We start from the raw sequence: 12,062 nt of genomic DNA, 5'->3' as shown, positions 1-12,062 counted from the left end.
TCCTGGCGTACGCTGATTGCTATCCAAGTCCTGGGGAGTTCCATGGTATACCATTCGGGATATCCAAAATTCTTTACTCTTATTATTTCGCTCCTGTGATTGGAAAGAAAGGATTTTAACACATCCGATCTCGAGACGGAAGGCCGTTGGTGGATGAACCGTCGAGGGGTGATGGATGTTGGGGTCAAAAACGGTTATCTCGAAATCAACGTCTAAAATCACATTTCATAGCGGAAACCTTCTCGACACACTCTCGTTAAAAGCTCTCAAACGTAAGTTTCAAAGAGAGACGAACCCCGAAACCAAAAAACGAACAGTCCAGCTCGACGGATGGCCGAGCTGGACCGAACGCGCGACCAGCTTGGCGGATGGCCGAGCTGAATCAAACGCGCTACCAGCTCGGCGGATGGCCGAGCTGGGACGATCGCGTTATTCTCATCATGTCCGCAATGCTCCTCTCCCAAGACTGTATCGAACTCCCTCTTGTTTCATATCTATTGGAGTTGCCATTGGAGCTTTATAATAAGAACCATGAGAACTCGTCTTCCCGAATAATGTTCATGGTTTTCGTATAAACAATGACGGTTGTCTTGACACCATACTCGTCTAACTATAAGAGAAATATGAACTTCTTCGGCAAACCGTTGTCGCATCAATAAATGTTCTTTCGAAGAAATCGTAAAAAATGTTTAAGTCGGAAAACGGCCCAAAGAGGCCCAGAACGCGGCTAAGAGCCCACTCACGATTTCATAAACAAAAGCCAAGCTCAATGATGCTATGACGGCGTATCTTTTCTTGCAGAAGAAGATAAATCTCGCGAAATCGGAAGATAAATGTAAAGTTTCCAAGATAATGATGAAGATCGAAAAGAAAATAAATATTTCTGCGAAAACCGACTTAGGAGGCATATATAAGAGGAGCCAGAGCCGAGGACGCCTGGGGGTATGGTTTTTACCTAGGAGAACTCTGCTAGCTTAGAAAAACTTACGATTTTGGCGGCTGGAATTTTAGTTAAACTTTTTTCGTTCTTGTTCTAAGATAAACTAAGCTAGCGAAACCCTGTCCGTCTTATCTCTCGTGAATCTTGTAACCTTGTTCTTTTACCAATCAATAATACGCCTTTGTGCATTCTACTTTCAATATATGATGAAGATCGAAAAGAAAATGAATATTTCCGCGAAAATCGACTTATGAGGCATATATAAGAGGAGCCAGAGCCGAGGACGCAGAGGAGAATTTTTGGAGACCTAGGAGAACTCGGCTAGCTTAGAAAAACTTAGGATTTTGGCGGCCGGATTTTTACTTAGACTCTTTTCGTTCTTTTTCTAAGATAAACTCAGCTAGCGAAACCATGTCTGTCTTATGTCTCGCGAATTTTGTAACCTTGTTCTTTTACCAATCAATAATACGCCTCTGTGCAATCTACTTTCAGTATTCTGTTTACTTTGTCTCTTTCGTTTTTCGTGTGTTTACGCAGATAATCCGGGACCTCTGAGAAATTTAGGTTTTCTGACACAAAAGATCTAATAGTTATAAGATTAAGCTAGGCTAATAGTTTATAAAGCAATAAATATAGTAAATTGCAGTGGTGAGCAAGGCAGTTGCTCGGCTGATTAATTGATGGAAGGATGGTTGCTAGATCTAGGGTTTCTATTCAGGTAATCAGGATTATAATGATATAGAGGCTAATTGTTGTATGCAGTATATTAAAGAGCTCAGCAATTAAGAACAAATCGATAGGCTCTCGGATCTAGATTCGTCAATTGACTAGATCTAATGATCTCAACTATCGTTTGTCGATCAATTCGAAAGTGTCGATTGATGATTCTAGAGGAATATCGATCGATACACCTTTCACGACGTCGATCGATTATTCTATTATCGATCGACACCATTCCAGCAAGATTTGCGCTCGGGTTGATAAAGTACTCACTTGGATTCCTAAATCAGTTATCATTTGTTTCTAGCAATCCAAGTTCAATGAGGATCTATTCAGAGAAAAGACCAAGCTATCGCTTGTGCGTAATGATTCTAAGATCAAGGTTCTAGTTCGCAACTCTAGAACACAAGCAGTAAGAACACCCTATTGATGAATATCACAACCTAGCAATTCTATATTTGGGGCTAATCCCACGTAACCTATTTGAACCCTAAGCCTAACAGGTGGATCTATTCAATCACGAAGTTGTCACATAAAATCATAGATGAATAGATAATAAAACTGCAATAGAATAGATATAAAAACCAAAGGAGTTCCAGGAGGACTCTGAAGGAGTTCCAGGAGGACTCTGAAGGGGTTCCTCCTTTCTCTCCTAACTTAGAACTATGAATCAAAGAAAGCTTAGATAGCATAGCCGTCAACAATGGCTTATAAATAACATAAATAGTGTTTCTGGTCGTCCAAGGGTATTCTGGTAATTTATTGTTGCTTCTGGGCATCAGTCGGTCATAAAATATGCTCAGCCCATATTCTGGCATCAACGTCGACCGACGCCAATGGTGTTTCATCGATCGACAGTCCTTCATCTCCTCGACAGCTTCCTCTCGCGAGGCAGACTAACCACTCTTCAGCAAAATAGGCATAACTTCTGCTACATGATGCTGATTGACCACAAACCGGTGGCATTGGAAAGATAACTCAAAGATCTATCTTATGTCAAACGATGGGCTCAATCTAACAGAGGGAAGCTCTCCATCCATAGCTAAACATCTGACACGTCTGTGCAGCTCTGCACATCAAAAGGCTCTAAAAGACACCAAAATCACCACATTCCTCCAAATCGTCCCTGAACCTGTAAATAATCTAAAGAGACTCTATATAGTAGTAAATATATATTAAAACACTTATAGACCATGACTCTATCCGATTTCTCCTTCAAGGAGAGAGCAACGGCCGATCCGGTCAAACCTCTCAATGATCTCCTTGTCGTTGAGCTGACAATCCAGAATATCGATATCGCAAGGATATTGGTCGACACTAGAAGCTCGGCCGATATGATCTGCAAAAGCACCCTCGGAAGAATGGGAATCTGCCCATCCAGAATCGCAGAAGATCTGAATCCAGTTGTAGGACTTTCGGGGGAGGCAACCATGACTCTCGGCACAATCAACCTCTCGGTTAAAGCCGGCAGCATGACAAAAATCGTGGAGTTCTTGGTCATTGATCGACCTGTGTCGTGTAACGTGAACTCCATGGTTGAATTCAATGCAAGCAGTCCCGTCAACATACCACATGTGTCTCTAATTCCCAACCCCCTAGTGGAATCGAGAACATCTGGGGAGATCAGAGAATCTCGCGAGTATGCGTCGCCGCAGAATTAAAGCGAAAGAACCCTTTAGCGGAGGTAATGCCTATAAAGAAAAAGAAATCGTCCGCCATGGACAACGCCCCAGAACAAGGCGAAACTGAGGTCTTTTGGCAATCACGAGTAGCCAAAGTCTTGGAGGGAAAACACGAACCAACCTGCGATCCCGTTGTCTCGGCATACTTATACGAAGCATTCCCAGACCGCTGTGTCAAAATCGGCGCGAACCTGAGTGAGTCTCTGAAAATTGAGCTTATAGCCTGCCTGAAAATGAACTTGAACACGTTCGCATGGGCCGCAGAGGACATGCCAGGGATTGATATCAACATCACATGCCACGAGCTCAACGTCGACCCGACTTTCAAACCTATCAAGCAAAAGAGATGAAAGCTGGGACCCGAGCGCGCTGGCGCGGTCAACGACGAAGTTGAAAATCTTCTCAAAGTCGGATCCATAACCGAAGTTAGGTATCCTGACTGGCACGCTAACCCAGTCATTGTTAAAAAGAAATATAGAAAGTGGCGAGTATGCATCGATTTCACGGACCTCAATAAGGCATGTCCGAAGGATAGCTTCCCACTACCACACATCGATCGCTTGGTCGAAGCAACGGCAGGGAACAAACTCTTATCCTTCATGGACGCGTTCTCCGGGTACAATTAGATCATGATGAACCACGACGACCAGGAAAACACCGCATTCATAACCGACCGCGGGACCTACTGCTATAGGGTGATGATGCCTTTCGGTCTTAAAAATGTTGGTGCAACTTATCAAAGACTCGTCAACCGTATGTTCTCCGAACAACTCGGAAAGACAATGGAGGTGTACATCGATGACATGCTCGTCAAATCCCTCGAAGAGCGGGATCATATCACTAACCTCCAAAAGAGCTTCGAGAGGCTAAACCTGCACAATATGAAACTTAACCCCGCTAAGTGTCGGTTTGCAGTAGCATCTGGAGAATTCTTGGGGTACCTCGTCACCTTCCATGGGATCTAGGCCAACCCTAAACAGATCACCACGCTGATCGAAATGGTATCCCCGAGAACAAAGCGGGAGGTCAACCGCTTTATCTCGCGATCAACAGATAAGGGCAGGTGCTCGCCGACTTCCTAGTAGAACTCCCTACAGGGTGCACGACTAACCAAAAGCCCAATTTGACCTGGACCCTCCACGTTGACGGATCCTCTTCCAAACAAGGCTCTGGAGTCGGAGTCAGACTCACGTCGCCAATGGAAGAAATACTGGAACAATCATTCCGACTGATTTTCCACGCTTCGAACAACGAAGCCGAGTATGAAGCCCTAATCGCGGGTTTACGATTGGCTCATGGCCTAAAAATACATAATGTTCATGCCTACTGTGATTCCCAACTAGTTGCAAGTCAATACATCGGGGAATACGAAGCAAGGGATGAGAGAATGGATGCTTACTTAAAACTCGTTCAGAACTTGGCTCAAAGTTTCGACCAATTTCCTCTAACCCGGATTCCTCGTGCCTAAAACGCACAGGCTGACGCCCTAGCCGCCTTGGCATCTAGTTCGTATCCAGGTCTGACCAGGGTGATTCCCGTAGAATTCATAGAGCACCCTAGCATCGGGCCACCCGTCATAATAAACTTAATCGAGTCACCCGACGGCGATCCAGGCGAAGTCGATTTCCAAGCAACGAAGGATCTAGAACAATCCGAGTATGGATTCGACAAACCTTGGACAAAAACCATCCTCGCATACATAGCCGACGGGAAACTCCCAGCGGAAAAATGGGCTGCCCGAAAGATTAAGACCCAATCAACGCGATACGTCTTGGTGGATGGAGAGCTCAACAAGTGGAGGTTTTCCAGGCCACTTATGACCTGCGTAGAAGGGGAGAAAGCACGATGGATAATGGAAGAAGTCCACTCTGGATCATGCGGAAACAATTCGAGAACTTCGCCAAAAATGCAAAAAATGCACGATGGATAATGGAAGAAGTCCACTACTATCCATCAACCGGCAGATGTTCTCCCATCGATCTCGGCACCATATCCATTCATGCGATGGTCGATGGACATAGTCGGACCCATGCACAGGTCAAAGCAAAAATGATTCTTGTTAAGTTTAACGGATTTTTCTCAAAATGGGTCGAAGCCGATTCCTACGGAAGCATCAAAGATGCCCAAGTCGAAAGTTTTGTGTGGAGAAACATTGTCTGCAGACACGGTGTCCCGTACGAAATCGTAATGGACAATGGATCCCAATTTATTTCGACCAGATTCGAGGCCTTCTGCGAAAAATGGAAGATACGATTGACCAAATCAACTCCTAGATACCCACAATGCAACGGCCAGGCAGAAACAATTAACAAGACCATCCTTGATTGGATTAAGAAACGATTGGACGCTAAAAAGGGTAGATGGGCCGAAGAACTCGAAGGAGTCTTGTGGTCACATCGCACGACTCCGAGATGCGCCACGGGAGAAACTCCATTCCCTCTCGTTTATGGAAGCGAATGTATGATCCTAGCAGAAGTCGAATTCCTCGGAGTACGCAGAAGATTACTCCCAGAACGAGAAGATTCAAACAATCTAATGTTGCTGGATGAGCTCGATCTCATCAAAGAATGACGAGACCAAGTCCTTATACGCATTCAAAACTATCAACAGGCGGCCGCAAAGTACTACAACACTAACGTACGCCGCCGCAAGTTAAAAGAAGGCGACTTAGTCTTACAAAAATTTTTCCAAAAAATTTTCCAAAACACCACCGAGCGGAATGCAGGAAAACTCGGAACCAACTGGGAAGGACCTTACAAAATCATAAAAGTAGTCCGACCAGGCGCGTACGAAATCGCAAATATGGAGAACGTCAGAATTCCGAAAACTTGGAACGCAATGCACCTAAAAAAAATACTACCACTAAGCAGCGCTTTGCTCAGCTGTCCGCCCGCATTAAAAAGGGGTGGGGGAGTAGGTACGTATATGTATACTCGTATACTTCCAAATATAAAGAAATAAAAAAAATAAAAAAATAAAAAATTTGACCTTCGGCAAACGAGACGTCGCTAACGCCCGAAGGACCATTTTTTCGTCAAGAACCTTCCGAAAGTGAACACCCGCTTTAAAAACAGTCCATCCACGACTATAAAACACACACTTCCTAACACGAATCCTTCGCGAAGAATATAAAACGGTAATATCTACCGATAAGTTTGTTGCTGATCACAACAAACTCTCAACGTCCTAAACAGACTAAGCCATCTCTTAGAGATAGCTCTCGAACACCCGACACAAGGGTAATAGTCCTATATAAAAAATCCAAAATTTTGGTCCGCACACTCGGGAGACTTAAAAACTGTCCTCGAAGAGATGTTCGATTCCTACCATACAAGTCATGTCAGCCGATAACATATCGTAGACTTTAATGTGGGACGGAATCAGGTCGAAAACAATGCGGGAAATGTAAGTCGAAGTAGTCATCGCACCCCCTAAAGCCGTGATTAGTCCTTGGTCTTAACCTAAACCCAACACACTAGTCTCTAACATCTCTAGACATAGTATCAAACACCCTGATACCAGATCATAAAATTTGTCTCTTGGATAATATTCGAGCATCTTCAGAAATCCCACAAGTTTACGCACTGCAGAAAACTCTCGAAATAGATCACGGATATAGCCGTTCACACAAAGTTAGCGTACAAGATGACTACTCGTAATCTTCCCTCTACACCCATATAAATACTCCACAAGATCTTAAAAACGCAAAAACTAAGTTTCATTCAAAACTCGCAGAAGCGACGGGGATTCAAAGCCACAAACAGCCAGTCTCAAAATAAAAAGACGGCCACAGTTGTCTGGAACAACAACATAAAACAAAAGTCTCACTCGAGACTGCAAACTCAATCATCCTCTGCACGAGGAACCTCATCCTCGCCAACCACCCCTTCTGGGTTTGGAACCACGCCTCCTCCTGCGTCCCCGACAACGAGATCTTGACCAATGGGCTCACTCGAGTCGGAGGGAAGAACGCACTCGGACTTCATGTCCGCGAGGATCAGATCAAAGTCTCCTTCCGCACCTACCAGCTCCGCCCTACGGACGGGAAGCGTGGCCTCTTCAACTCGGGAAGACTGAGGCGCCTCACCGACCTCGTTCGTCCCTCCCTCGACTCCTACCAAGGCCAAATCCCTAACGTAAACGGCTGCCAAGGAGTCAAGGAAACTGGAGATCTTCGATAGGCAGATCTGGAACTCGGCGCGCATGGCCTTCTTGGCCTCTCCAATCGCACTAACCGACGATTCCTCCCCGCTCTTGGTCTTGCGCTTCAGCCGGCGCAGCTCCAAGGACTTAGCCGTCTTTGCCACCTTTGCCTTGAGCAAGGAACTCGCAGTCTTCCCAAGATCCTGCTCAAGCTCGCCGATCCAAGACTCGAACCGAGCTGCCTCGAGGGAATGAGCGTCGTCGATCACCTTCAACTTCCCTTCACGCTGCGATGACTTTTCTCGCGAATCCTCTAACTCCTTAGCAAGACGCTCAACCTCCGACCCACACTCGCTGATAATCCCGTCAATCAACGAGACAAACTGAAATACAAAAGAGGCAATAAAAAAAAACATCGACTCTTACGTGTTAAGAAAGAGAGAAGTTTTCACTCAAAACAAACCTTAGCGCGATGACGAGACGCCGAACCCGAACCTGACGCCTTCGTAGGCAAAGGGCCGGCCTCAACGCATTTCCTCTTCTTAGCCGCATCCGGGTTAGCGCTCGGCCTCTTGCGACTTTTGGGCACGACAGCCGGAGCAGCGCTTGGAGCAGAGAGTCCAACGACAACCAATCTCTTGGCTGGAGGAGGCATCAACTCCGGAGCCGGTTCGGCATCATGAACCGGAGTCGTGGAGGAGCCCGACGGTTGAACTTCAGCATCAGGTGCCAGCACGTTTTTGGCGACGGCCCCACCGGCAGGGACGGCGTCACACACGGGGAGGGCCTCGGAAGTTGGGTCCTCGACTGGAACCTTAGGTTTTGGCGATACGTCACATGTGGGGTTCGTCGTCTTCTCAGCTTCGCCACGGGCCATCTCGCTTTGGAAAGAGAGAAACTCCACAATGTGAGCGGGAACCACCCCAGCGGTGGGGAAAGCCAACGGATTCTCACCGGCGGAAGGAAGAACTGACGGACTCGCACCGGCGGCGGCGCTCATCTCAACATCACCATCCTTCTGGACATTGCTGGAAGAAGACATCTTGGTGGAGAAAAGTTTTTGAGAGAAAATGCAAAGGGGACTTGAGAAATTGAGAGAATGTGGAGAGAATGAAGAAGGGAGGTCACTACTTATTGGAAATCAAGTGTTGAAGTGATTTTTTCCGCATTAAAATAATCAGGAGAAACCGTTCGGGAAAAAGCAATGTTAACCGCGGATTCCGATTAACACCATCACTTGCCCACAAGATTCGGACTCGAAGCTTACGAGCTGGGGGGCTATTTGTTGGGGTCAAAAACGGTTATCTCGAAATCAGCGTCTAAAATCACATTTCCTAGCGGAAACCTTCTCGACACACTCTCGGTAAAAGCTCTCAAACATAAGTTTCAAAGACAGACGAACCCCGTAACCAAAAAACGAATAGTCCATCTCGGCGGATGGCCGAGCTGGATCGAACGCGCGATCAGCTCGGCCATCCGCCGAGCTGGACCAGTCCAGTTCGGCGGATGCCCGAGCTGGGACGACCGCGTTGTTCTTGTCCTGTCTGCAATGCTCCTCTCCCAAAACTGTATCGAACTCGCTCTTGTTTTGTATCGATCGGAGTTGCCATTGGAGCTTTATAATAAGAACCGTGAGAACTCGTCTTCCCGAATAAAGTTCATTGTTTTCGTATAAACGATGACGCTTAACTTGACACCATACTCGTCTAACTATAAGAGAAATATGAACTTCTTCGGCAAACCGATGTCGCATCAATAAACGTTCTTTCGAAGAAATCGTAAAAAATGCTTAAGTCGGAAAACGGCCCAAAGAGGCCCATAACGTGGCTAAGAGCCCACTCACGATTTCATAAACAAAGCCAAGCCCTATGATGCTATGACGGCGTATCTTTACTTGAAGAAGAAGATAAATCTCGCAAAACCGGAAGATAAATGTAAAGTTTCCAAGATAATGATGAAGATCGAAAAGAAAATGAATATTTCCGTGAAAACTGACTTAGGAGGCATATATAAGAGAAGCCAGAGCCGAGGACGCCTGGGGAGATGTTTTTTACCTAGGAGAACTCTGCTAGCCTAGAAAAACCTAGGATTTTGGTGGCTGGATTTTTACTTAGACTTTTTTCGTTCTTGTTCTAAGATAAACTCAGCTAGCGAAACCCTGTCCGTCTTATCTCTTGTGAATCTTGTAACCTCGTTCTTTTACCAATCAATAATACGCCTATGTGCAATCTACTTTCAATATTCTGTTTACTTTGTCTCTTTCGTTTTACGTGTGTTTACGCAGATAATCCGATCTTAAAAGAATTAGAATTGAACTTAAAAATTAACGGATCCAAATGATATTGGTTTAGTCCGAACCAACACAACGTTAAGTCTTGGTACGGGTTGAAAAGCCTTAGGCCTCGATCTAACATAGCCGTTAACTTCGGGTGTAAGTTGCAAAGCCTGAAGCCTTGAGTTAGCGAGACGTTTTAACGGGCGAACTGGTCTAGGTCGTGGAGTAAATTTTGTGACTCCGACAGGATTTTACTTAGCCCATCATGTTGCGCTTCCGGACCATAGTGTTGGGTTGGACGGTCAGTCATGTTCTTGTTTGATTGTTAGCCGGCCGGTTGGCCTTTCATCTCCAACCCTTGGTGTGGGTCGTCCGTCGGTCATGTTCTTGTTTGATTGTTGGTCGGTGCGTCGACCTATGCCTAGGACAGTTCGGGGCTGTTACAGTCCAAGGATCATATTGTAGGACGAGTCGCAGTCAACAACAAGGAACTTGGTTGACATGTTGATTCCTTCGGCGTATACCGGGAGGGTCACCTCTCCGGCGGTTTGTTTGACTTCCCCGCTGAACCCTATAAGTGGGGTTATCCTCCGAGTTAGAGCGCTTTCCTCCAGCCCCAGGTCCTTGTATGCGGCCTGGAAGATGATTTTGCTGGAGCTCCCACTATCTACCAATATCCTTTTCACCAGGCAGTTCGCTATAGTGAGAGATATGACCAGGGCGTCGTGATGCGGGGTGAGATCTTTCTCCTGCTCCTTGGCCGTGAAGCTTATTTCATCCATACCTAGGAGCAGGCATTTTGGCTTGGCTGCCTCTAGGCCGTGCTTAGTGTTCCAGGTGCTTTTCTTCGCGGCTGCATGGCTTATGCCGCTGATCTCCAAACCACCCAATATGACTTGAATCACTTGGTCCTGTCGAGGTGGCGAGACGGGAACAGCTTCAGTGGGCTTTCTCGTTGTCTCCTTGCTTATATGGCTCTTGGCCTTCTCGGAAAGGAACTCCCTGAGGTGTCCTTTCTTAAGCAGCTCGTTGACCTCGATCTTTAGTGCGACGCAGTCCTCTGTTTTGTGACCGTGGTCTTGGTGGAAGTCGCACCAGAAACTAGGGTTTCCGGAAAGAGTCGGGTGCTTTCATCTTCTGAGGCCACTTGATCTGTTGGCCCATCTTGACCTTGCATGTCGATGGATGGCAAGACTCGTACGTTTGGCTGGTGAAGATCACTTGTATCTCCGGAAATCTGCTGTAGGTGATCTGTTGCCCCGCTCTGGAGCAGGAATTCTTGATCTCGGATTCGCATTGCAGTGATAAGCGAGATTTGTCTTCCAGGCGCAGGACCTCGGTGGCACATATCCACATATTTCCTGGATCCGAATGCACATGGCCGGGGCAAGGAAACTAATTATTGATTTACTTCTTGCTTATGGACCCCATGATTGGATATCGGCCGGAGAATGATATTCTGAAGAACATACACCCTGACTTTAGGATGGAGAAGTTCTGTTCCAGGTAGTAGTCGAGTGAAGACTGCGATTTTTCTCATTCCTTCTTCGGGAGGAACGAGACCCTTTGTTGAGGTGTGGAGGCCGATTCTTTGTCGTACTATCCTGAGGTATCGACGTACATTGTTTGGGTATTTTTGTCTATAGGCGATCCGTGCTCAGCTCTACGGAATGATAGGAGGAAGGAGACGCGTCGTTGATTGCATTCGAACGAGACCCTTTGTTGAGGTGTGGAGGCCGATTCTTTGTCGTACTATCCTGAGGTATCGACGTACATTGTTTGGGTATTTTTGTCTATAGGCGATCCGTGCTCAGCTCTACGGAATGATAGGAGGAAGGAGACGCGTCGTTGATTGCATTCTCCTGCTTCAATAGTTGATAAACCAGGAGATCCTGCTCTTAGGATACTGCCATATGGGTATGGGACAGTATATGTCGTCGGTACCTTAGTAGCAGCATGGGAGATTGGTCGTTAGGCAGGGGCCGCCTACCGATAGTGAAGATCCCAGGGTCTTCTTGATCTATGATCGATGGTTCCGGCCATTAGGGGCGGTCCCTGAGCGTCTAGGTGTGGAACCGTGGAAGGTGTTTGGGTTTATAGCTGCATCCTTCAGGGGGGATTGCCAACGTACCCTTCAGTGAGGGATCAAGCCGTTCGTAGTTCATGTATATGGAGGCACGGAGCCTAGATGGGCGCAGAGCCTGATGGAGGCATGTAGCCTAATGGAGGCGCGTAACCTAATGAAGGCATGTGGCCTAGGGAGCACGGGGCTCTAGTGGGCACATGGCCTAATGGGCACGTA

At 46.5% G+C, this 12,062-nt stretch overlaps 1 protein-coding gene across 1 annotated transcript; it reads left to right on the top strand.

The window, feature by feature from the left end:
- The first annotated feature begins 5,187 nt into the window (after nt 1–5,187).
- LOC106324103 lies at nt 5,188–5,913 on the top strand. Its single transcript, XM_013762122.1, has one exon. It carries the CDS (start codon nt 5,188–5,190, stop codon nt 5,911–5,913), a length of 726 nt encoding a protein of 241 aa, XP_013617576.1.
- The last annotated feature ends 6,149 nt before the right edge of the window (nt 5,914–12,062 follow it).

This window comes from Brassica oleracea, chromosome C2 (assembly GCF_000695525.1).
Source record: "Brassica oleracea var. oleracea cultivar TO1000 chromosome C2, BOL, whole genome shotgun sequence".
Classification (NCBI taxonomy): Eukaryota; Viridiplantae; Streptophyta; class Magnoliopsida; order Brassicales; family Brassicaceae; genus Brassica; species Brassica oleracea.
Note: the sequence above shows the minus strand (reverse complement) of the source record. Positions and strands in the feature narration are given on the sequence as shown.

Bases quoted from the DNA above. Each gene is read 5' to 3' on its own strand.
- LOC106324103 (XM_013762122.1), top strand. From the start codon at position 5,188: ATGGATAATGGAAGAAGTCCACTCTGGATCATGCGGAAACAATTCGAG.